We start from the raw sequence: 24,936 nt of genomic DNA on the forward strand, positions 1-24,936 counted from the left end.
TTTTATGCTTTCTCATGTTAAGCATATTCTATCTCTATGGAACTTTCAAAAAGAAGAGGAAAAATTTCCCAGCAGTTTTGTGTCTAGATTACATCAGTAAGGTCTGAGCCTGTTTTTCAAGATCAGTCCAAACAGCAGTAAGAAGGCAGTTGATGCAAATACAGGGAAGAGGGAAGCTAAATATTTGATGTAGAAAGTCTCTCATAGAGTTTTCAGGTAACATAGATCCCAGCAGTGATGGGGAAAACAAATTAGACTTGGAGCTGGATGGCAGGAACATGAGAGATCCTAGGTGGGATTTGAATGATTGATTTCTAATTCACAAACTCTCTTATTCATAGCTCACAACTTCTAACTCATGCACCTGTGAGCACAACATAGCTGCTAGGGAGAGCTCTTGTTCTTCTTCCTCTGCCATGGCACAGGTGTCACACTGTGAAGCATGAAAGCCTCAGCAATCCAGCTGCTGCTGCAGCCACTTCAAAAACCCTTTGGGTAAGCTGGCACCTTCCAGGTTGGACATTTGGTGTACACCATCTCTGGGAGTAAGCAGGTTATGAAGAAATTGCCAGACAAACAACAGGCAAAGATGATGGTGCAGGAGACAGCAGGCTGCAGGTGACAATGGCTGCATGAGCACCTTTAGCCCTTTCTGGCCACTGTGTCGAGCATACATGGTGCCTTTCCTTTAGCCAAAGAGCAATGACCCCAGCACACATCAGGGGATAACATACAGCATGTGCCAAGTGTTAGACAACATCTGAGCAGGAGTAACTGAAGAGTCGCACCATGGGGAGTGTAGTCATCCACTGCAGAAGGTTGTTCACAGGTTTCCAACACTTTTTTGGATAAATCCTTGAGCAACATAGTCTGAATTCAGTGTCTATCCTTCTTTGAGCAGGATGAAGTTCAGGCCTCCTAAATGATCCCTTTTCCCTGGCTGATTCTCTGATAAGAAAGCAGGAGATGTGAGAAACTGGTGGGTCAAAATAAGGTCCTGCTGGGGAAGGAAGGGTGTTCATTTCCTGAGTGCAAATGAAACACAGGTTCCTCAGTGTGTGCTTCAACAGGATCAGCAAACATTTATCTACTGAACAGGTCAGGTTCCAGTTAAGCACAGCAAGCTGCTAGTAGTCATCAGGTACTGCATGACCTCAAACCTAAGAGTGTAAATTGAATCAAACCATGTGGCCAAGTAATAACCTTCATTCACTCTCTTGCAAGTTTCCTTTGACTTTTTTTTTCCTGCCCCCCTTCCCAGTTCACTCAGTGGAAAGAAGGAAGATACTTCATCCTGTGGAAAATGGGATATCGATGGAAAGTGTTTTAAGCTGAAGGCCTGAAATATAATTCAGAAATGTTGAAAGGATGTAGTAAATGAGGCAGAACTTGCAAGAAGAGAAATTACAATGTCCTATTTAAATCAGAATAGCATTCCCCTTCTGTCAGTGAGAGCTGGCTGAAAAGTCATGTTTACTTTCCAAAGATGTTGATTTTTTTTCTTCTTTTAAGGCTAAAGTTGTTTCAGTTTCGACTTAAAACCATTTTTACAAAAACTTTTTTTGGCTAATCTACAGATCCTATCTCTAGTTCTGATGAATTTCAGTTATTTCAATGGCTGTTAGAAATCCTGTATCACAACATATATGTGAGTTCACCTCCCCAGCTGTGCTCAGGGTACTTGCTTTCCAAAGTTTCTCAGCCTAAGGAGGAATCTTGATGAGCCCCTTTGGATCTGGAGACTCCCACTTTCAATTTCCCTGGCTCAGAATCCAACAGCCCTTTTGGAAGTCGAAGATGAGCTCCCCCCAGACATAATTTTCAGTTTCATGACAGTTTGTTCAGTCTGAAATATTTTAAGGAGAACTTGCTGGGCTCCGCAAACTGTGGTTTTGACAAAGCTCTATTTTGTCTGAAAATTTCCAGACTGCCCTAGCCTTTGCTGTAGAGTTCCTTAAACAAGATTTTTCACAGGTGGTCACTGAGTGAATGTTCCTCATTCTCTGTCTGACTGACTGATGCCCTTGTGGTCTCATTTGCAGAAGTGTTGAAACACACAGCTGCAACTGAAATTAGCAGGAGCATTCTTTGAATACATGGAGGGCTGTATATTTCTGCTAGAATTCTGCTGTGGAAACAGTACAGCAACAAATATTCTGAAAAAGCCCCAGGATAAATAAATTCTGATCTGGAGACAAATATAGTTAGAAGTGTGCAGTCAGTCAAGAGGCATGCTTTGGAAAAAGTGTGAGGAAAAGTTCTTAAATCATTGCTCGAGTACTAGACATTGTATGCAATGAATGTGATGGGGATCTTAATGGGAAGGGCAATGTGAGAGTATATAAAGTAACTTCTGCTACAGGTAGCAGAACTGAGACTACAAATATAACTTTGGCCCATCTTCACTATGAGCGTTTTAATTTGCATTGGAACATTTGGTGGAGGTTGGATATCCAGGGACCTCTTTCTATTTACTCCACTAAAAAGGGAAGCTACATTCCTCAGAAACCTCATAGAAACTACTTCATATTGCTGTGGAAGGGTTGGTGACAGTTCTACCTGTTCTTAGATAATGTCTGTCTTGACATTAAGGGAACTTGAAAACAGCCAGTTCATAATTCCTGGCACCCTGGAGAGCAAACCTAGCTTTTTTAAAGGGGGAAGAGCAAGGGGGAAAGTTTTGCCAGAGGACAGCAGATAAGCACTGTCTGGTGGGAAACTGCTGTCTCAGGATTTCTTACCTAGCTTTGTTCATCTTTGGAACAGGCAAGTCACAAGGATGACAGGGATTTGAAAAGCTAAATGAGTCTGTTTTGCAATAAACACTGTTTTTTTTCTTTCCTTCAAAGAGTAGATTTTCCATCTCCCCACCAGCCCAAGAAGGGGATAAGAGCAAAGTGAGCGTATGGGGTGAAGTGCACATCTGATGTGATGGCAAGTGGGAGAGGTAACTGAGATGTAGCTGTGTGGAAGGGGTGAGTGAGAACGAGATAACAGCAAGAGGACTGTAATGCTGCTGCTGCTGCCTGTCTTCCCCCACTGACTCCATTGCTCCATGCAACCTTTCAGTCCTGTGTTAGTGTGGCATTTAATCACAGCTGGTAATTTTTTTGAGAGGAAGTTCACGATGGGTCGTACTTACATCTCTATTCAATTATCTGTCACAAATACCAGCCATAATTACCAATGCTCAACCTTTAAAATAATACCAATGATGCTCTGTTGGGCTGCTGCACTGGAAGTGAGTCAGGGCTGATGCAAGCAAGCAGAGCAGGCAGAGGAGAAATGTGGTTGAGTCTGACATTGTCTGTGAAAGGATGATGGTACACTTCCCTACCTCTTAGGCTGCCAGAAATACATCTTCCACCATCAGTGTATGCAATGAGTAGTGGAAACAGGAGAATCATGTAGTCTGCTACTTTTTCCATTTCTTATTTTCTTTCTTGCTTTACTTGTTCTATCCGGAATTCCTTCGTCCAGCTTTATTTATCTCTGTACTCTCTTTTATCACTACGATACTCAGAATAGTGGGGGGGAAAAAAAAAAAAAAAAAAAAAAAAAAAGGAGGAGGGGGGAAGAAGGTAATTTTACTGTCTCCATCGTTAGTTTTTGTTGGATATCCTCAGACAGCTGTCACCATCATCACCGTGAGCAGAGGGCTGAGTCCCGTTCAGGCAGTGGGTGCGGGCGGTCGGTCCGCTCCGCAGGGCAGCAGCGCACACGCACCCGGCCCGGCCCAGCCCAGCCCAGCCCAGCCCAGCCCAGCCCAGCCCAGCCCAGGAACTGCTCTCGTGAAAATTCCCCTCCCCTTTAAACAAAGGGTGTCGCTTCTCACGCTGCAAATGGAAAATGAGGAAAACAAAACGGGAAAAACAGAAAGGAAAAGAGAAAAAGGAAAAAACCCAAACTTCTGGAGTGCCAGTGAAGTAAGCTTTCCTGCCAGATCCTATGATTAATTATCAGTTAGTTTAGGAATAATCATAGAATCATAGAATATCCTGAGTTCAAAGGGACTTACAAGGATCATCAAAATCCAACTCCTGATCCTGCTCAGGACAGCCCCAGGAATCACACCAACACATACTAATATTTTAAGAATTTTGGTCACTATTCTAGTTGGTTTAAGCCCACCTTGTTATTAATTCTCACTTCCCTCTATTCACATACCTGAGTCTAAACACTCTCAATGCATATGTAAGCTCAGCCTGGTATGAGAAATTATAATTTATTCACCCATAATTTCCCACCATGAATGGATCGTTCTCCAACTTCTGAACAGCCAAAAGCTTTTTTTGTTTTTTCTTGCTAACCATGTTGAAAAACAAGGGTGGGAAGAAGAATATTTTTTCTGTAATTTAGAAGCCAATGCTTTGAGAAATTTTCTATAAATCCGTTTCCTCACCTTGATTTAATATCATAGAGGCAAGAAGAAAAATAACTCCTTGTACTGTTATAAGTATCCTACCTCTTTGAAGGCATTACCTGAGTGCCTTTAGCTATCTTCACATTTTCATTAGTTTCTAATACACCTTTCATTTTAGCTGAAAACGTCTTTTCTGTTAGACTGGTAATAATGCAAACCCCATCCCTTTGATCCTACTCTCTAATTCACAGCTTTAGAGCTGATATGTTGTTTTAGTCTGCTCAAATATTTGCTTCTTTAGAGAGGGTGATTGCTTATTTGTATTCATTAGTTCTCTTCACAAAGGAATTGTGAAACTGATCCCCTGGGATGCACAAACTTCCTGTCTGTGCAGAAGAGCCAGGCAGAATGACAACATTACACACTGTTGTGGCTAAACAGTGCCTTATTGCTCAATTTTCTTACCCTAATGATTATGAATATAGGAGATCACCCTGACTTTCTTTAAACTCTCAGGACAAGGTTCTTCTGACTTACTGAAGACATCAGCATCTGCCATGAGGAGGCCTCCATGTTTTGAGGTAACTGTCTGGTACTTGACTGTAGACCATGGGGAGAATGAGGTGAATTATAGTGGAAATTACTTTTTTTTTTTTTCTCTGTCACTAAAAGACACTCAACAACTCACACAATGTAGCTATCCAAATTTAGAATAAGCAGGTAATGGCATTAAAAAAAATGAAAGAGGATAGTCTTCATGGCATGATTTGTAACTTGACATTTAAGGGGATTAACAGATCAAGAGAAGCCTGGCTGAAAAGAACTTGGTGGGTGAGAGGTTGGACTTGACCCATGAATGTGCACTTGTAGACCAGAAAGCCAAACACTGTCCTGCATCAAAAGGGTGAGGAAGGGGATTCTGCCCCTCTGCTCTGGTGAGATCCCACCTGCAGTGCTGCATCCAGCTCTGGGGTCCCCAGCACAGGAAGGACATGGACCTGTTGGAGTGAGCCCAGAGGAGGGACACCAAGATGGTTAGAGGGATAGAGCACCTCTCTTGTAGAGACAGGATGTACCAGCTGACATTACCCAGGATTTTTTGTAAAGAGGGAATGCGTACAAGTACTCTCAGATATTTGTATAATATTTTATATATGAAAATTAATTTATTTGAATCTCTCAACGACTTTTAAATATTGTCCGACTTCACAGATGCAATAGTTTCTCTCTTTTTCTTTCTCTTTCCATCTTTTTTTAATTTACTTTAATTAATTTATTTTTTTCTCCTTCTGGGCAAAATCAGAAACCTCAGTCATGTCAGATATGCACGGATAGTTATGATACTGCTTTACCTTGACTTTGCAGGTGAATAGGGCCTTTTCTTCGCTTAGTAAGAATTATTCAGGTCTCAAGTACAGCTTGGAGGTATCCTCAGCAGTGGCAGTGGTAAGTTCTGCCTCTGTGTCTATTTGCATCTTCTACAGAAACACACAACCTTCTCTTTAATTCTGTTACAAAATCCTTTTTTCTGCTAAAATGAGACCAGCTGCATCCAACTCAGCTGAGCTCTCATGAGTTTATTCTACCCATAGACACAAATCTAACTTCCACTACTCACTCACCCAGCAGCAAAAGCTGCCCTGGGAGCAGACTCACTGCCTCTGCACAGGCCATTAGGAATTTCATCTGCACACTCTCTGAGCTGGCCACGCTAGTCCAAGAGACACTTTTAGTGAACTTCTGGGTAGAGAGATACACAAGCACTATGGAAACTGAACATGTTACTGAAGTACTGAAAGCCACAAAAGCGTGATTCAGATGAAATGCAAGTCATTTTAGTCCCAGTACACGATTCATCCTAACTTCACAGAGCTATTTAGGCAGCCCAAAGTAGAAGAGTCTGTAGGCTTTTGAATCACCATGGGTAAATCTTCTTCACGTCAAATGTTCTGCCAACACATATACCCCAGGGCAGCTAAATGGCACGTCTCAGAATCACAGAATTCACAGAATGACTAGGTTGGAAGAGACCTGTAAGATCATTGAGTCCAGCCCACACCCTAGCACCTCAGCTAAGCCATGGCGCCAAGTGCCACATCCAGTCTGTTTTTAAACACATCCAGGGATGGTGACTCCACCACCTCCATGGGCAGACCATTCCAGTACTTTATCACTCTTTCTGTAAAAAACTTTTTCCTAATACCCAACCTCTATTTCTCTTAGCACAGATTAAGACTGTGTCCTCTCATTCTGTCAGCTGCTGCCTGGAGAAAGAGACCAACCCTCACCTGACTACAGCCACCTTTCAGGGAGTTGTAGGGAGTGATGAGGTCACCCCTGAGTCTCCTTTTCTCCAGGCTGAACACCCCCAGCTCCCTCAGCCATTCCTCACAGGGTTTGTGTTCCAAGCCCCTCTGCAGCCTTGTTGCCTCCTCTGGATGTGCTCAAGTGTCTCAAGGTCCTTCCTAAACTGGGGGGCCAGAACTGGACATAGCACTCAAGGTGCACTCACCAGTGCTGAGTACAGGGGGAGAATGACCTCCCTGCTCCTGCTGGCCACACTGCTCCTGATACAGGCCAGGATGCCATTGGCCTTCTTGGCCACCAGGGCACACTGCTGGCTCGTGTTCTGTCGACCAGCACCACCAGACAGTTTTGTGTGGTTTGATCTCTTACTAGAATCTCTTAACAGTACGGTTTGGTATCACTTTAAGCAATTCCAATCTAGCTTGAATATAGAGCCATACAAATTTCCTCTATACAGGCATCAAAGATAGATTGGAACCTTCAAAGGATATTTCATCTCATCCTAGAACAGCATTATAGGACAGCTGGACTGCCCTCAATGTGTCTTTCATCATTGATCATAGATCTAGAGGGCAGGCTTAGATGTAAACAGTTAATTTTTTGTAGTGAAACCCAGGTGATATGAACTCATTCTGTGGTGCAGGAGCACTGGATGTTGACTCCTACTGGAAAACATATGGACAATTAATTGCATTACAGCCTTTTAAGTATATTGCATTCCTTACCAGCTGTAAGTCGAGCCTTAGACAGAAACTGGAGCATCTGAATTATTGCTTTACCCCAGAGCAGGAGAGGACTTTTGAAGCACCTCTCCCACTCACCCACACCTCCTGCAGTTTGGCTCACCTTGCAGAGCAGTCCTGGAATACATGAACCAGGCTTCTTCCCGGAATTGTAAACTTGTATTGTGTGCTCCAGGACGACAGGTAAGGCTCTGCAATCGCTCCTGGGCAGCAAGACCTAGTGTAAATCAGAGTTCCAAGAAATAACATCACAACATCATTGTGCAATGGATTTTAGAAAGGTGAGTATGGATCCACTGTACTCTGAAACAAATAGAAGTCGCTAGAGGGAGCCCCTTAATCATCATATCCTCCATCAAACCCGCTACCTTGGGCCTTCAGCTCTTAGATGCTGAAGCACTTCATTAGCATCATAGAGTGTTACTGACTCCAGTATTCAGTAAAGAAAACAAAGGAAAAAGACAGGAGTATGCAAGGCTTCTGAAAAATTTGACGTTCATTCCCCATTCTGAAAAAATACAGACTTTTTAAAGATTTCCCCACAGAAAACCAGCTAGTGCAAATTCAGTGCATTGGTTGGGAACAGAATTAGCTTTGCCAAGACCTTTTAAAAATGTCATCCTTAAGTAGCACCAGTGGGAATGCCCTCTTCCCTCTCACCTTTCCCTCCTTCAAAGATCAAACACCAAAATGGGCACAAGTTGTCACTGAAAATCTTTAGATCACAAGAACAGCCCTCCTTCTTTAACTTCCTAACACCATAAGTGTTCCCAGTGACAAATCCCAGCAACCAGACTTCAACAAGTGTTACTTAGAGCAGCAAATTGGTCTGGCTCTCTCTTTTTTTAAAGAGGGATGTGTAAAAGACAGCAAAGGCATGTTCTGTAACTGCTGACATGCATTCCATTTTCTGCTGTATTCTAAATTTAGTAAATAACATAGCAGCTATAGTTTGTGGTTCTCTGTTACAAACTCCATTGAACTTGCAAGAAGTCCTGGAAAAAACACAACGAAGATATAAGAGCTGTGGAGACGGCCCCAGCTGCAAAAGAGGCCCTCTCAGTCAACAGGGCCCTGCAGGAATTGATTCCAGCCTGGACAGAAAAACCCAAAAGCAGCTCAGAAGGTGTTTCTTTTTAGAAAATACGCAGCAGCAGAGGGCATCAGACAACAAGAAATCCTGTAGACCTTAATGAACGCTTGAAGTGCTAAAGGATTAATGAAGGGAATGGGAGCTAGAGAGGTACAGACTGGGATTCTGTCCTGCAGGTAGGGATGCAGGAAGCAGACACTGAGAGAAGTAAAACCAGGCACATCACTTCTTCTGTGCGAGCTGGCTATAACCATTCCAGCATGCTAATGCTGTGGTGGGAGGGAGCAGGGAAAGGATCGCCTAGGGTGCTGTGATTTGCTCAGAAGTACTCCACTAGCAATCCAACCTGAGCATTGCAATTGATTCCACCAACTCACCACAACATCTCCCTTCTCTCAATAGATACAAAAATGGAAGAAACTCTTTGTTAGTAAAACAAGATTGATGTTGGGAAATGCCTCATGCTGTCCCAAAACACACAGTACAAGAGTATTCTCATAAGAAAAAATCAAGAAAGTAAGCATTAGCCAGCATGTAGACTTAATTTGTCCCTTTGAGTGATGGCTAGGAAACAGGCAGCACTCAGAAGTGAAGCTGAATGACTCATTTTCTGAAAAAGAAAATTCAAGCCTCTTACCGGCATTTCCTCCCCACCCTAGAACTATTTCTCCCAGCGTGTGCAGAGACAACCACCTCACTGTAGCATGCACTCAGGGCTGCCATAAAGTGAAGAAATTAGCTCAATTTCTGTTTCTACAACAAAGAACTGCTGCTCTGTAAGTACAGCAATTTTGTCTTTTCCTTGGTGGAAGTGAGGAGAGGTTTATTGGGAACTTTTATTTATAGTACCTTTCACGGGAGTGTCTCAGACTTGAAGGAGATCATTCCTGTCCCTTGAGAGACTGGTGGTTTAGGCAAAAAGCATTTTAACTGTGTCTGTGGCATTCCCCAGCCCGACCCTCACGCCCTGTGTGAATGTCAGAGTTGTGCAAACAGCAGGGGGAAGTGCAGCTTGAGACTCCATGACAAGAACATCCAGCTGCTTGGAAGCTCTAGCATAACAAGCTTTTCCTGTGGTGAGCTGTGGGACGTGCAGCTAGGGCACATTTCAGGATTGCCTTCAGAAACACTGCTCAGTAGCAGCAGTCCCCGTGCTGAAAAGACTTGGAATCGTTTTAAATCACCAGTCTATCAGCTGCCTGCTGTGAACATAACTTGACCAGGTATTGTATTTCTCCCTTACTATGTCGAGAACTACACAGGAAAATGTTAATGACTATTTGGATTTTTTTTTTTCCCTTCTGTAGATAAAAATATCTCAAGGAAATTTTTAAAATACTTTTCCCTTTACAACATTATTCTCATACAAGGCTATGTACAAAGTGAGAGTTGCAGGCTACATGTTTACAAGTCTGGGCTTGTTTTTATCTGTATCAAGTCTACCAAAGCGGAATTTTTAAAGAAATTTTCACAGACTGAACAGCATTGAATTGAGTGGTATAAACTGCGTGACTTTTCACTGAGTGTTGCCAAACTGATGCCACAAATGTGTACTGTTTTCAGTAAGAGTGTATATGAGTATGTCTAAAACCATGGATGTTTTCTCTTATGGGATTTTAGCATCTTCTAAGTATTTGTTGGAAAGGTAAAGACTGACTAAAAACTTCGAATCAATACAGGAAAACAATCGATAAAATATGGAAGGTTTGCAAGATATACCCCTCAGGATTATTAAAATAGATGAAGAGAGAGATAAAAACTAAATTATTTTGGAGGAGGGATTAACAATGGGAGAGGGAGGAAAGAGTTTTGCATTAAGCCAAATTCAGTTGGGATAGCAGAGGTGACTGCTTGCAATTTCTTTGCCTGGACTCCCATCACCTTTCACTGAGGAAATGGCTTGACAGGGATTATACCAATCAGTTGAATAAACCAGTAGCTGTTTCCTATATATTGCTTGCTGTTTTACAGGCAGCTTCTGGGGAAGCTCAGCCTCGAGCTCCAGGCTGTGCTTTAAATCAGTGTCTCTACTGTGAAACACAGGCAATTAGTGACAATCAACTGATTATTTCCAACTCCCTTTTATTTCAACTATTTTGGAGGCTCATGGAATGTAAATGTTAGAGATGGCTGAGGTGTTCTCTTGTACTTTTCTTATAATTACTTAGGATGCAGCAACTGCACAAATTCAAATGCAGGAAACTGAGTATCTCTAGATAGCAACGCTATCAGCTCTTGTAAGCAAGTGTTTAGATGGCAGTTTTCTAAGCAAAGAAATTTAATTTTTCCCATTGAAGCTTGTAGTGTTGATGGATAAAATGCAAGAACTATGAATATTAACTAAACTGCTTAATACATAATTTCTGGAAAACAAAAATAAATATGAAACAAACAAAATTCATCATATTGAGATCCTTGGGACAGTTCAGCCAGGCGTGGAATAAATTTCAAAGAAATCTATTTTAAAGCTTTAGAAGGAAGCTCACTCGACTCCTACTTCAAAGTCTCCAAATAATTTATCTCACTGTCCTGACAGTAAAAGGAAAAGCCCAAGAGAAACCTCTTCATTCTCAGAGTTAAACTACAGGAGGTCACGAATTCTTCCAAGAAATTATAATTGTTGGAAAAAGATGACTAGAATTTCTACCACTAAAAATACATCTTAAAGCCTGAAAGGAAACACATTATGTGAAAAAGCACAATGCTGCTACTGTCTGTGATTATACAAAAATAAATTATATTGAGGACTGGATTTTAATACACATTTTTTTCCTTTCTGAACAGTAAGTATTTTTTATCTAGATGATTCATGTAAGAAAATAGAATTATTTTGCTATTTTGGAATAAACTTCTTTATACAAAAAGAAAAATCCCTCTAATAAGCAAAAAGCTAGCAATAAAAACAACGATGCCTTTACTCTTCTTTATTTAGGATCTGATCTGAGGTGCACTGGAGTAAATAAAACAGAATGTTAACAGGCTTTGAGTAAGTTTTTAATCTATTTTTATTGCAGTCACTACTAGGAAGATGTAACTATGACAAAGTACTCTTGGATTTGAACACTCCAAATGCCGAAATGATTTGGCAACTAACATCTCATTGGTAAGAAAAAATCATGAGTTGCTGTTGTATCATACTTAAATCTAAAGTGAGTGAAGCTTAATAATGGCGTAATACTGTGTTATAAAAGAGTATTATTGTTTATCTCACAATGGGATTTTTGTTTGGTTTTTTTAATTAACTTTTTCACAACCCAAAGGTCTCAGTCTGGCCAAAAACTATGTCAGAGGAAGTTGATCCCGTTCTCATCTTCCCAGAACAACTCTTTATAAACACCAAAAGCCATGAAGCAAAATCACTTGTATGCCATCTGCTACATGCAAATTCCCATGTGAGACTGCTCAGAGGAAACTTGGAAACAATCAGGAAAGGAGATTTTAAAGTTATAGTCCTGGCATTTTCCTCTTTGTTGCATCAGTTTGGGTAAATGATAAACACTCAGCACACCCTCTGTGTCTGGACAGAGTGGTCTGGTCTGCAGCCAGGCTCACATCATCAGAGGGTCTCTGGCCCCGTGCAGGGGGAGTGATGAATGGCCAGGTCACTGGCTTCTTTCCCTCTTCTGTGTTTCAGGTCAGCCCTGCTCACACCCCTGATTTTTGGTCTGCTTCTGCAAGCACCATGCACACAGCCTTCCACCATCACACAGCCAAACTTTGTCCTGCTGCTGGCTGATGATCTTGGCATAGGGGATGTAGGTTGCTATGGGAATGATACCATCAGGTAAGGAAAGTTACCTTAGGGGTGAACAGAGCTGGTGTGATATTTAATGTAAACCTGAAATCCTCTGTCCAGGATTATCTCATAGCCTGGAGGACATTCCTAGGGCCAGCTCTGCTGTGTGGCCCTGCTTTACAATATGACAATCATTCTTGTGTATTCCTTAATTGCCTAACACTTGAAAAACAGTTATACCCAAAGATAGAAATATTGTCCCCTCTTTCAATACTGATTACCTCATTTTAATTCTGTGTTCTTTCCCAGTCTCACTCAAAATACAGTTAAGTGACTGCAATGAGCAATGTTACCAGGAAATATTTATCTTTTCAGCCTCAAGGACTGAATTTGCCTTCTCTTTGAAAATTGTGCCACAGTATTGCCTGCTGGCTTGTAATGTGTTTGAACAAAACCAGATTTGCTACAATTCCTCCCCTCATCCAGCAAAGTTCTTGGAATCTTACCCTGAAAGGCTTCAGTCAGCAAGCTCCTGGCAGGCAGCTGGTGATCATAGGTAGCTGACAGGGTTCTGCAAAGCCAGACCTCCACAGCATCATCCCCAAGGCATGGATTTTCTTTTTACACATTCGGAGTGTACTAGCAGGGTGACTTAGTATCTGGGATTTCTTGGCAACTGATTCTCTACAGTGCAAAGAATGGCAGGATTTTGAAATAGCAGTTTGGGAAGCAGACCTAGTGCTCCTTTGAGGAGGAATGTTTACCAGCTAACTGGGATGGCAATTGTGCTGAAGAGTGGAACTACACCAGCTGCTTTGCCAAGTTACCCCAGACTGCACCTCTGGCCAAAGGCTGTAGAGAGTACAAGAAATCTTGTTGCAGATGTTGTTTCCTGGCAGCATGCCTTTGAGGGAGGAGTACCTAACAGTAGGAGTATAAAGCAACAAAACATCCAACATCTTTCAAAATCCTACTGAAGGTTTTACCTGCTTGTGAACACCATTGAACTGACAAATGCAAAAACAAAATTGTAAAACTGAAGCTCAATCTAATTTAAAATAGAAGTGGGCTTACCTTGAGTTGGAAGAGGGGCGATATTCTACTCTGAAAAGTAAGATATTATCTTGTCTGTAACTAGTGTGCTAAGGCAAATTTGTTTTTGCTGGTTGCCAGTTGCTTGAAAAATACCCTCTTCTCACCTACTTACTCACCATGTGGCTTAATTCATGTTGTCATGAGAGATTGCCACTACAGTGTGAAAACAGGCAGGATTTCTTTCCCTTTTTCTCCTTTTCCCTTCATTACAAATGTCATGAGAAGTACTTTGTTGGCTTCCTTATCTGTACCGTAAGTCATGTAGTATCTTGTCTAGTCAAGCACTGTCACCCTCTGGCAACTAAATTATCATTACACTGATACACTGAGGCTGATACACCCTCTTTAAGAACCTGGTGTAGGCAAGGCAGCTCTGGAGGAATGAAAAGCCTTTGCTGTGAGGGTGGTGAGGCACTGGAGCATGTTGTCTGGGGAAGCTGTGGGTGCTCCATCCTCGAAAATGTTCAAAGCCAGGCTGGATGGGGCTCTGAGCAACCTCATCTAATGGAAAGTGTTTCTGCCCATGGCAGGGGGCTTGGAACTTTGGGATCTTTAAGGTCCCTTCCAGCCCAAACCATTCTACAATTCTATGATTTCTGCATGACTCTTCACAGGACATAAAAAAGAATGGTTGTCTTAAAATTAATCCAGATACTGATTTTTAATTAAGAAAGAAAAAGAGAATTATTTCCCTATCACTTGAGAAAATCAAAATACATTGCAAAAATATTTCCTAACCCTCTTCAAATAGAAGAGACTTCCGAAAATAAAGGTAAGTATATAATTTCTTATTTTCTTGAAAGACTCTCTGGATGATATCTGGTGGCATTGGTTGCACTTTTAGGACCCCGAACATTGATCACCTGGCAAAGGAAGGAGTGAAGCTGACCCAACACATCGCTGCAGCTCCACTTTGCACCCCCAGCAGAGCAGCTTTCCTCACTGGCAGATATCCCCTCCGATCAGGTTTGCCTTGCAAAGCCACGCAGCCTGTAAACATTGCTTTATTGCTGGAGAGAACAATGTCATACAATGGGCACAGAAGAAATGAGGGTGTGCAAATAGGGGTGTCACAGACATCCCATCCCTCACTGAGACACTGAGATGTCAGATAGGCTAAGTACCTTTGAGGCAGCTTCTGTGTTTGTAGGGTATTTCTGCGGAAAAGAAGAGCAGAGAAGAACCAGCTCTGGCAAGGACCTTGGTCTCCCCCAACGCACAATTTTGGTTATGTTTTGATGCTCTGTTGTACAGATTGCAGCCAGAATGAAGTTAGAGCAAATGGTTACATTCAAAAAGGTCATTACACAAAACATGAAGAAGAGTAACAACACAGAAAGCACTAGTTAAATTAATTTCTATCATAGGTGACTCTCCTCAGATGTCAGAAGCAGCTCAGCCTTGCAGGGAGCAGAGTAGCCTGTGCAGATGTGTGTCCATTCCCTCCAGCCAAGGTGCAGAACAAGGCATTCATGGGAAAACTTCTTTATGTATCTGTCAAAATTAATCTGTCCTAGGAGATAACAGCTTGACAGCAATACTATTTTTCCCAGTTGTGTTTTTGAAGAAAAAAACACTATCCTGTCAAACTGCATCCCTGAGATGAAGAGGTATGAAAAACAAATAGCTCTACATGTTTCTAACAGCAGCCCTCAAACGCTTGTTCTATTGCAAATTATCTTCAGAGTCTTCACTCCTGAGGCATTTTGAAGCTGATATGCCATCCTACTTTTATCATGACAGCTCCCACTGAGACTGGTAGTTTGAAAGCACACATGTGCTTGTACAGGCCCTTTCCCACTGTAACAACAGGGCCAGAGATGTTCAGTGCTACGACGACAGATTGAACTTTACATAGCACAGTATGTTGGGGTTATGCCAGGAGAAAGCACTAAATGGGAGGGTGTGAACCTGCAGGTGAAGGGAAGCTGGCTACTCTGTGGGGCTCAGAGATCAGATGCTACTGTGCAAGGAAACCCTGAACTCCCTGGCAGCCCTCAGTGAGCTGGGTCTCAGACTGACAGGGGGCTGAAGTCTCCTTATGCTCCTCCCTGCCCTCACATTCACAATTCACAATGAAATGCAAGTGCATTTCATACAGCTTAGGGTGCCACTGTGACATATAAAATCTCCCATACAACAGTGTCGTTCCAAATTAAATGAAATTAAAGGGAAAAAAGTCTCAATATGAGATACAAAGAGGAGAGAATAGGAACTGTGGTGAGTCTTATCTTTCTTAATCTTGTCCAGCGTCTTAGATTCATTTTCCTAAGCAAAGAGCACTAGGACAAATGTTTAACACTATCATTTCAATGAAATCAGGAAACAAAAAAGTATGTTGGACAAAAAGTACTCAACCTTTTACTTACTCAGATTGTTCTTCATTACATTTTTAGGGATGGATGCTACAAACGATTACCGTGTTATATTTTGGAATGCTGGCTCAGGAGGGCTTCCTCCAAACGAAACCACTTTTGCCAAAATACTGCAGCACCAAGGCTACAGCACAGGACTGATAGGTACGGGGGCATTCCTCTCCTAAAGATGTTCTTGAATGTGTTTCACCTACACATCTCACTCAAACCGTTTGTTTTAGTTAGTAGCTGCTTGTACTTCAGTTGTAATATTTTTACTTCCTGATTAAGAATAATATGTAGAAAGAAACGCTGACCAAAAAGTACCTCTCTTAAAAAAACAACCATATGATAAAGATGGCAATTTTAACCATTGACCCACTTTCAAGCATAGCTGTAGTGGTTAAAATACATAACAGAAGATGTTATTCATTCCTGAATATCACACCAGGTAGAAGATACTTAACCCAATACTATTTAATTTTTAAAAAGTAAAAACCTGAGTGCCACTTAAATATGCATGATGATGTTTTACACAGTTCAGAGCAGATTCACACAAAAGGGAACAGCTGCTATTTAAAACATTGGAGATATTTAATAGTGTCACAAGATTGGGCCTTTCAGAAACAGAAACAAAGAATTATTTTTTTCTTCAGTCACAGCATGCCACTGTAGTTCACCAGGATTTCAGTACAGTCCAAGTACACTGCCTTCTTCAGCATCAATGTGAATTTCATTTTACTTTCTATTATACAGCACTATTTTTTTAGTACAGTTGTAACTTTTGGTCATGATCTTGTTTCAAATAATTATTTATCTTAGATGTGTTACATAGTTCCACAGGCTGATAAAGCACAAACACTCCTGGCTGATTTTTCAGCTATTTGCCATACCTCATCTGAGCATGCAAAATGTCAAAATCCAAAATCTGTATCTGGCACATAAAAATATTAGCTGCACAAACCAACTGAATTCATTAATAAAACTTCCTGCAGAAATACATTTATATTCATTCAACAGAATAAATTTAAGCCACATGGGACAAAACCAAAAGAAGCCTTCCAAGAAATTTAAATTCTTTATTACTGAAGCTCTATCTCCTGTTAGTTTTGTAACAATATTATTTTACTTGTTTCAATTAGCTCATAAAGAAAACTGTGCATGCTCCATCTTGTTTTCAGTATGTTATCACAGGCAAAACAATCAGATTTGTCTCCACTCTCCCCAGGGAATTTCCCTGCAGAGGAGTTGTGCTGCTTGCCTCCCAGAAACAAAAGGGCGAGGCATTTTCCCTGTGGCCATCTCAGCTAAAATCACACTATGCCAAAAGCATCACTTAGATTAACTGGGTTGACAGATCTTGATTAATTGCACCATGGGGGCTGATGGAAAGCACCAATGACAAGTGACACACAAAATACCACAAGAATTTTATATTCAAGTCATGAAGAAAAAAATCTTAACACAACATCTACCCATGTCACCACAGCTGAATGAGCACTAAGTAGTCTCACCTGAATTGTTTGTGATTGTTTTGCCCTGAGCACAACCAGTTTAATTGCAAAGTTAAATCCTATTAATAACCTGCAGCTTGAGGTGATAATGAGATTTTTGTTTGGAAACGCTTTGAAGGTTCTTTGTAGTCAGAAAACCAATGCTGTATAACTAAAGCCTTCAGAGATTAATTTATCTTAATTATACACTTAGTTTAGCTTCTGGAGATTTGATTCTCTTCTAGCGTGTCAGAAACTTTATGGACCTCAGCTGGAGATTTAGGTGTTGGAGTGCATCTGAATTCTAAGAATACTTTATCTGCACGTGTATTTATGACCAACACATCTATGTATTGATCACAAACCTGTTTCATTCAACAGCTGGCTCTAAATATGTCAGGAAGCAGAGATTTTAGCTGAAAGCGATTCACCTCTGCTAAAATTTCCATTCTTTCTTTGTATTTACAGCTGAGAAGCAGCAATTTTTCTCCTCTGGAGCAGTTTTTCGGCTCCTATTGTAATGCACTGCAATTCTACTGAAACCTACCCAGGGTTGGCTGCTATTATTTGTACTGACAACATTCTGAACCACTTATTGAGGATAACATCATCCTGGAAGTGCACAGTTCCTCTCTCAACAATAAGAGTTAGTTTCAAATTAGTTTTCAAGTAAAATTCTTGATGCCCATTTTGATCTGACATCCAAGATCTGTGTAAAATTCAATTAAACCTCTGACAAGTGGTAGATTTTGTTCACTCAATTCAGACATTCTCAAAACTCAGTGTTCGAACCAACAAGCCAGCTTGCTATGTCACCATGTAAGTGCTTTACCAGTCTGTTTGAATAGACTGGGGGGAAAGCAAAAAGCATGGTTTTGATGTGCCATTCTTGATAGTAGTTGGTATGTTCGTAATGAAGAACAAATTGTGTTATGAAAGGTGTTCCTTCTGAGATACGAAGACTTCAGTGCCTAAAAGAAGTAGATTTTAACTTTTTAGAATTTGATTAAATACAAATAAATGGCAACAATATTTATAAAACAAAGTCTTTTGTTCTCATTCAGTATATGGAGAAATAATGATCATCAAAGTTACTTACAAATGTACTGCTTCATACTGATCTCCTGAGCTCAAGTTTTTCTGGATCCAGTGGTTTGTCTGGCAAACAGTTACAAGAGCTGCCAGTTTGACTACTCTATCCATATGTCCCCTTATCAATCTGGCATCAACACTGTGTTGCCATAGTCCTGACATCAAGTACCTCAAAACCTACCAGGAACAAGTCTGCACAGCACTTTGAAGGTAAAGGGACAACAAAACAAGGTTATTTTCCCATATGCTTACAAATGGACAGCTTCCTTCTCTTTGATACTTGACAGGTCGCCAGGAAGGCCATATATTTTTGCTCAGTTTGGAATTTTTACCAAGTTCTAGTTGCCTTTATATGTTTTTTTATTTTTTTCTTTTTTCAATGTTAAATCAAAGCTACAGGGCATGAATATATGCACAGAGCACCAATAAAAGTGTTGAAAATTTATAAATGTAGAAGTTCACTTTAGTCAAACCCATTATGTATCTACATATAGATATAGATGATATAGGTAAATATAGATATAGATGATATAGATATAGATATAGATATAGATATAGATATAGATATAGATATAGATATAGATATAGATATAGATATAGATATAGATAGAGAGATATAGATATACTACTGGTATATTTCTGTGTATGATGAAGAAGTTATCACAAGCAGAAAAGAACCAGCCACTTTTCGAGAATTTTTTTTGTGTAAGGAGAAGTCCATTCTTTTAAAATGTTATCTTTTTATATTTTAATAACCTCTACTTTCAGGGAAGTGGCATCAAGGTGTTAACTGTGAATCCCGCAATGACCATTGCCATCACCCTTTAAAACATGGATTTGACTATTTCTATGGGATGCCTTTTACACTAATAAGTGACTGTGAGCCAACAGAGACACCAGAGATGGACAGAGCCTTTAGAAGGAAACTCTGGCTTTCCACTCAAGTGATTGGTCTCATTACACTCACTGCTGTCCTTGGAAGACTGACAGGCTTGATTTCAGTCCATTGGAAAACACTGACCTGCCTTGCTGGGTTTAGTCTCCTGTTCTTCATATCCTGGTTCTCAAGTTATGGATTTGTACGGTACTGGAACTGCATTATGATGAGAAACCATGGAATTACTGAACAGCCAATGGTGATGAACAGAACTACATCCCTTATCTTGAGAGAATCCATTTCATTTATTGAAAGGTGAAGTGGATTTCCTTTGACCACAAATTTTCCAGTTCTTGCACATTTTGCAACTTGTAAACAGTACTTTCCTGTTTCAGGTCTTCATAAGTTTTCATAATTTTTACAATATTTGTAGGATTATAAGTACTGTTATTTTTATTAATTTTAAATAATATCAATAGTTATATCATGTAATTAAAAAGAAGAAAAAAAAAAGTTGCTGCTTAAGGATGCCACTTATTCCTGGCTTCACCAAAGCTGATAATACTTCCCAATTTCCATAGGTTATATTGAATATTTCTAGGCTAAATTTAAGAAATATATATTCCTGTCAATAAGACCAGCATTGCAGCTTTAAGGAATAGCAGGTGATGTCAGAAATGAGTGTGTGGGCCAAGGAAGGAGAAGCAGAGCTGGGATGTAGCCTTATCATATGGACTGATAAGTGGGCAATAGGTGGCAGGAGATGAATCTACTGCCTTCAGTAGCACAGTGGTGCTTTGCAGTAGCAGAAAGTGGATCTTCAATCTGAAAGTTTTCTACCTATGATTCAGGGTAGAAAAAGGATAATTTTATATAGGCCCAAAATTATTCTATGAGATCCTAATCACTGAGTTATAATATCTTACAAAGTAAGGTGTTTCTGAAGGGATTGTTGAAATATCTATTAAAAAAATACTATTTTTCATTACAAATTATCTGCATTGAGAACCTTCCTCCCTAATAACACAGTGTTGATTTCTGTTTTGTAGAAATAAACACAAGCCATTCCTCCTCTTTCTTTCCTTTTTGCATTCCCACACCCCTCTCCTCACCACAGAGAAGTTTCTTGGGAGGAGCAGGCATGGTTTATATGGAGACAATGTTGAGGAGATGGACTGGATGGTGGGTAAGTCAACATAGCATATAACAATGTCTCCAAGTATCTAAAACATAGGTCTAAATAAAAAGCTTTTATTAAAAGAACAAGGAAGATGTTTAAAAGCAAGTACCAAAAAATCATATGCATTTCATGAGCATCTGACAATCTTGTGTGAGCACTATTGATTTATAGTGTTGGTTTTTTACTTTCTCCAGTCTTGGGCCAAATGTTCACTCTTATTTTTTTTTTTTTGGTCAAGTGTTTACCAGTTTTAATCATGACCCCTTAGCTCCTGTCAAGGAGCTCTCCTGTTCTTCTTACCAAATATGTGATAATTATTTCATTTTTCTATGATTAGTAGAGACCAGGTCATTTCAGCCTCTTATAGTAATTTCTAAGTAGGACACCTCGGAAAGTGATAAAATCAATAAGCAAATTAATTTCAGATGAAAAAACAGCAGGTTATATATTTGTGACTGCAACATTAAGCAGAATACTGAATATTTTTCAGCTACAATCATAAATCCAGACATGTTCATCAGTGTTATCTGGTGTGTCCCCACAATAAGACTCATGTTATTTTTCAGCCTGTTTTTCTGGAGGGGAAGGAGAATTATTTATCATTCAGTCATGATGGACAAAAAGTACCCACGTTTGCAAAAGAGAGAAAAGTCAGGTACACATACAGGAAGAATTTGGTTTCAAACCTAACTGTCAAACATTTACACACTACAAATATAATTAAAGACATCAAAAACAGCTCAAGAATGAATTTTAAATTTAAAGACACTATGCTATTAATGCATATTATATCCATGCAGTAATGTAATGCAAATCCTGTGATCTAGACAATAAAAGATAAAAGTAGCCTTATGTTTTTTCCAAATTTTTCATGATGGCCCACACTGATGCAGGCGCTAAATTTTGGGGACTTAGATCATAATTTCTTTCCATGTTTTTACAGCATATGGCAGTTTTTGCCCTTGATATTGCAGGCCTCTTGTCTGTGACCGTGGTTTTTGCACTCCTTGTTAAAATACCAATAATAAAGTGGTTACAACACGTCACAAATTTTCTGTACTTTTAGAGACAATGAAATAATAACTAAAATATCAATCTTAAAAAATATTAAACAATGAGTGGCCTTACTTAGGTAAGAAATTACACTGGTAAATGTTTACAAGTCTGAGGTTAAAATTTAAGTAGAATGAGGGATATTTTTGCTTTTTAATATACACATATCCTTGCTTTTACAGGCCAGGTTCTAGATGCTATTGACAAGGAAGGCTTGAAAGATACTACACTGGTTTACTTTGCCTCTGACCATGGTGGATGGCTGGAAAGACAAGAAGGTGAAAGGCAGCTGGGTGGCTGGAATGGGATATACAAAGGTAAGAGCTGTCAGGGACAGTGACAACCCCGCAGCAACTAGTAAAACACTTAGGACACCCCTAAGGCTTAAGTAAGATTGTACACTCAAGAAGTAACACTAGTTTATCACCAAGAAGCAAATATATCTTGTTCTAATTAGGCATGTAACAAGGTAGTAAATTCTAACCTGGGCAGGTGTCCTTTATAAGCATGAATTCTCACATTGCCATGGTCTGGTCAATTGAACACACTTACACACTGTCACTAATGCTCAGTAGGAGCTTAGCAGCAAAACAAGAACGAAGAAGGCTCATCAAGGTAACATAATAATACAATAAAATTTGTGCAAATATTCTTTTTATTTTTGATCAAACTTACTTTTTATTTTTCTTTTTATTTAACTAAAGGTGGAAAAGCTATGGGAGGCTGGGAAGGAGGAATCCGTGTCCCAGGGATATTTAGATGGCCAGGAGTGTTACCTGCAGGCACAGTTATTGATGAACCTACAAGCCTTATGGATATTTATCCTACGGTAGTTCATTTGGCTGGAGGGACAGTGCCTCAGGACAGGTACAAACAAAAGCATCTTTATTCCTCCTTCTTTCCCAAAACAATGGAAAATCTAGCTTGGAAACACATCCCAAGGGTTTGATGTTTTCTTTTTCAGTCCTGCTGCTTTTCTAGACACACCAATATCTACGAGCTCAGTCACCTCTTCTCTACCTTTGAGATTCAGCCCCTAGCAGCCATCTGCTGCAACCCTCGTTCTTGTCCAGAGCTGCCAGCTCCAGCGAGGGCTGTGCAGGGGAATCCCAGTCGTGTCCAGCCCTCCCAGCGCTGTGTTCTGTTTCTAGGGTGATCGACGGCCGGGACCTGCTGCCTTTGCTGCGGGGAGCGGCGGCGCGCTCGGAGCACGAGTTCCTGTTCCATTACTGCGGCGTTCACTTACACGCCGTGCGCTGGCACCAGAAGGACAGTGAGTACACACCTTCTTTCCAAACAGTTATTTCAGCCTACAGGAGGGCACATTGTTCTAACATATTTTTTCCTGAGATTTCATCTTTCCAAGTAGTTCAGGTGTAATGTAAAGAGCTTACTAGCATTGTCTGTATTGTACAGCACCAGGAGATAGTACAATATTACATTAACTAATAAGTGCAGAGCTGAAGTGCATCCAGAAATGAACTCTAGAAAAACATTCACTCTTCCTTGTGATAATTGACATTGTTATAACCAACCTTCTGTGATCTTTCTTTCCTGCCAGCTGGAGCTGTTTGGAAGGCTCATTATGTGACTCCCATCTTCCGTCCTCCCGGAGCTGGAGCTTGCTATGACAGAGGATTTTGCCCGTGTTTTGGGGAAGGAGTGACCCATCATGAGCCCCCACTGCTGTTTGAGCTCTCACAAGACCCTTCTGAAGCCAAACCTCTCTCTGCTGACACAGAGCCCCTCTTTGACACTGTCATAAGGAAGATTGGCAGAGCCATCGAGGAGCATCGCAGGACACTGACTCCAGTGCCAGAGCAGCTCTCTGTGGCCAATGTGGTGTGGAAGCCGTGGCTGCAGCCATGCTGTGGAACGTTCCCGTTCTGTTGGTGTGATAAGGAGGATGATAATAAACTTGTTGACCTATAAAGGATAGAACCTGATATTTTCTCAAAAATGTATTTAGATTAAGAGTGTTTCCTTTGGGGGTGTTGACCCATGGGTCATTTGTTTCTCTAAACTGAGCCTTTATAAAATAATTGTTCCAGTGAATGGCACAGTATTTAGTAAAGGTAGCTTTAAGCTGGACACTCTCAGGGAGGTATTAAGATGGATGATCTGAAGACCATGTTTTAACTGGCATCTGTTGACAAGTGAATGAATAGTTCAAATGCACTGAAGGAAGCCAAGATTAGAGCTGCACAAGTAATGATTCTGAATGTATAATTGGAAGCTTTCCTTTGGGTTCTTGTGCTCAATTTCTAAGTGATTCCTGGACTGAGGTCTCCTTTAACTTTGTTTTCCTTATCTCCCTTTTCTTATCCTGGCAATGCATTTTGTTATCCTTATCTCTCCTTTTGTTATCCTCGCAATGCATAAGGTGACCTTATAATAAATTTTTGCAGACCGTTGCTTCCAAAATAATTATAAAGTAGTCTTGCCTGCAGTTCCTCAAAAAGTCTTTCTTAGGAGAGGCTTTTTTCTTCCCTTGTAGCTAGTGACTCCAGCAGAAGTGATGGCAGTTGATTGGCCTGGGCAAGGCATAGAGCTTGGAAACGTGACAAGCTGGGCAGTGGCTGTCTGCTCTGTCTGAGAAGGGTGGGACTCCTCTGGTTGGAGCCAGGCTATTTTGATGAAGAAATAAACAAAAAGATTATCTTTTTCCAAAGCCCTTATGCCTCCAGCTCCCTAAACAGCACTGGCAAGGGCCTTTTGACATTGATGGCCACAGTAGTGTCACACTGATAACCAGTTCAGTCATTTGGGCACAGGATGGCACAAATTACCCTGCAGCCCGGATCTCAGTCATAGATGTTTCCTTCTGACAGTGTTCACATATGACCCTTTGAAAGATGCTGAACAATAATTATGAAAACAAGCAATAATTTGCTATGAAAAAAAAGAAATGGAGAATTAAGGTATTTTTTGCTTCACAAGTTACATTTTCACTCCACCAAAGAGTTAGAATTACTTAGCTTAAAATCTCTTTGCTTTTGTGCTTTGTTTGCTGCAGTTCTTTCCTTCTTTGTATTAAAATAGATGTTCTTAATTAAGTGGCCTTGCAGTTAATATTTTTCTTTGTAGGGATGTAAATGCATCTGTTCATGTAAACATATTTACTGGTATATCTGAATAGTTAGGCATCTGAGAACATAATTTGCCCATTTGTTTTACTTCGATGCTTTTAACTGTTCTTTAACTACTGTGCTTGGACCAATTTATCTTATTCATTTTATTTGGTAAACATTTGGTTTGTTTTGGTTTTATTTCCTCTTTTATTTCCCACATTTCAGTGACTAGGAAATCTGCAGGTAAACAATGCCCTGCAGCTTAAAAGCAAAATTTCACTTTATGCTGTGACTTCATGCATTTCACAGACTGTTATAATTCAACCAGATGCTCCATTAGTGCTACTGATGAGAAAGGTGCTCCGTCTTACTGTGAAAAATTCAAGACATTCACTAAATCCATCACTTTCACATGTTCTGATTGCTGCTACTTCCTCCATGTTAGAAACGTTTAGGGGTTTTTTTCCTCATTTGAATGT

General features: G+C 40.4%; 1 protein-coding gene across 5 annotated transcripts; it reads left to right on the forward strand.

Moving 5' to 3' along the window:
* Positions 1-9,147: 9,147 nt before the first annotated feature.
* On the forward strand, positions 9,148-24,633 carry LOC106862808 (arylsulfatase D-like). 5 transcript variants are annotated; one of them, XM_014892036.2, is made up of 11 exons: positions 9,148-9,282; positions 11,521-11,609; positions 12,141-12,290; positions 14,182-14,303; positions 15,734-15,856; positions 19,045-19,468; positions 20,203-20,339; positions 21,569-21,703; positions 22,091-22,253; positions 22,538-22,659; positions 22,948-24,633. In XM_014892036.2, exons 2-11 carry the CDS (start codon positions 11,584-11,586, stop codon positions 23,316-23,318), a joined length of 1,773 nt encoding a protein of 590 aa, XP_014747522.2. In that variant the 5' UTR covers positions 9,148-9,282; positions 11,521-11,583; the 3' UTR covers positions 23,319-24,633. The 5 variants fall into 5 exon arrangements, with proteins under 5 accessions (XP_014747522.2, XP_088016023.1, XP_014747515.2 ...); XM_014892029.2 differs by lacking the exon at positions 9,148-9,282 and adding an exon at positions 9,459-9,729; XM_088159897.1 differs by lacking the exon at positions 14,182-14,303 and having other exon boundaries at positions 9,159-9,282; positions 22,948-23,813.
* Positions 24,634-24,936: the final 303 nt, after the last annotated feature.

This window comes from Sturnus vulgaris, chromosome 2 (assembly GCF_052056855.1).
Source record: "Sturnus vulgaris isolate bStuVul1 chromosome 2, bStuVul1.hap1, whole genome shotgun sequence".
Classification (NCBI taxonomy): domain Eukaryota; kingdom Metazoa; phylum Chordata; class Aves; order Passeriformes; family Sturnidae; genus Sturnus; species Sturnus vulgaris.

Excerpts from the sequence above, each read along its gene's own strand:
- LOC106862808 (XM_088159895.1), top strand. The coding sequence starts at position 12,100 with ATGGCCAGGTCACTGGCTTCTTTCCCTCTTCTGTGTTTCAGGTCAGCC. Across the intron at positions 12,291-14,181 it reads TATGGGAATGATACCATCAG|GACCCCGAACATTGATCACC; the intron begins GTAAGGAAAGTT and ends TTGCACTTTTAG. Across the intron at positions 22,660-22,947 it reads GCGCTGGCACCAGAAGGACA|CTGGAGCTGTTTGGAAGGCT; the intron begins GTGAGTACACAC and ends CTTTCCTGCCAG.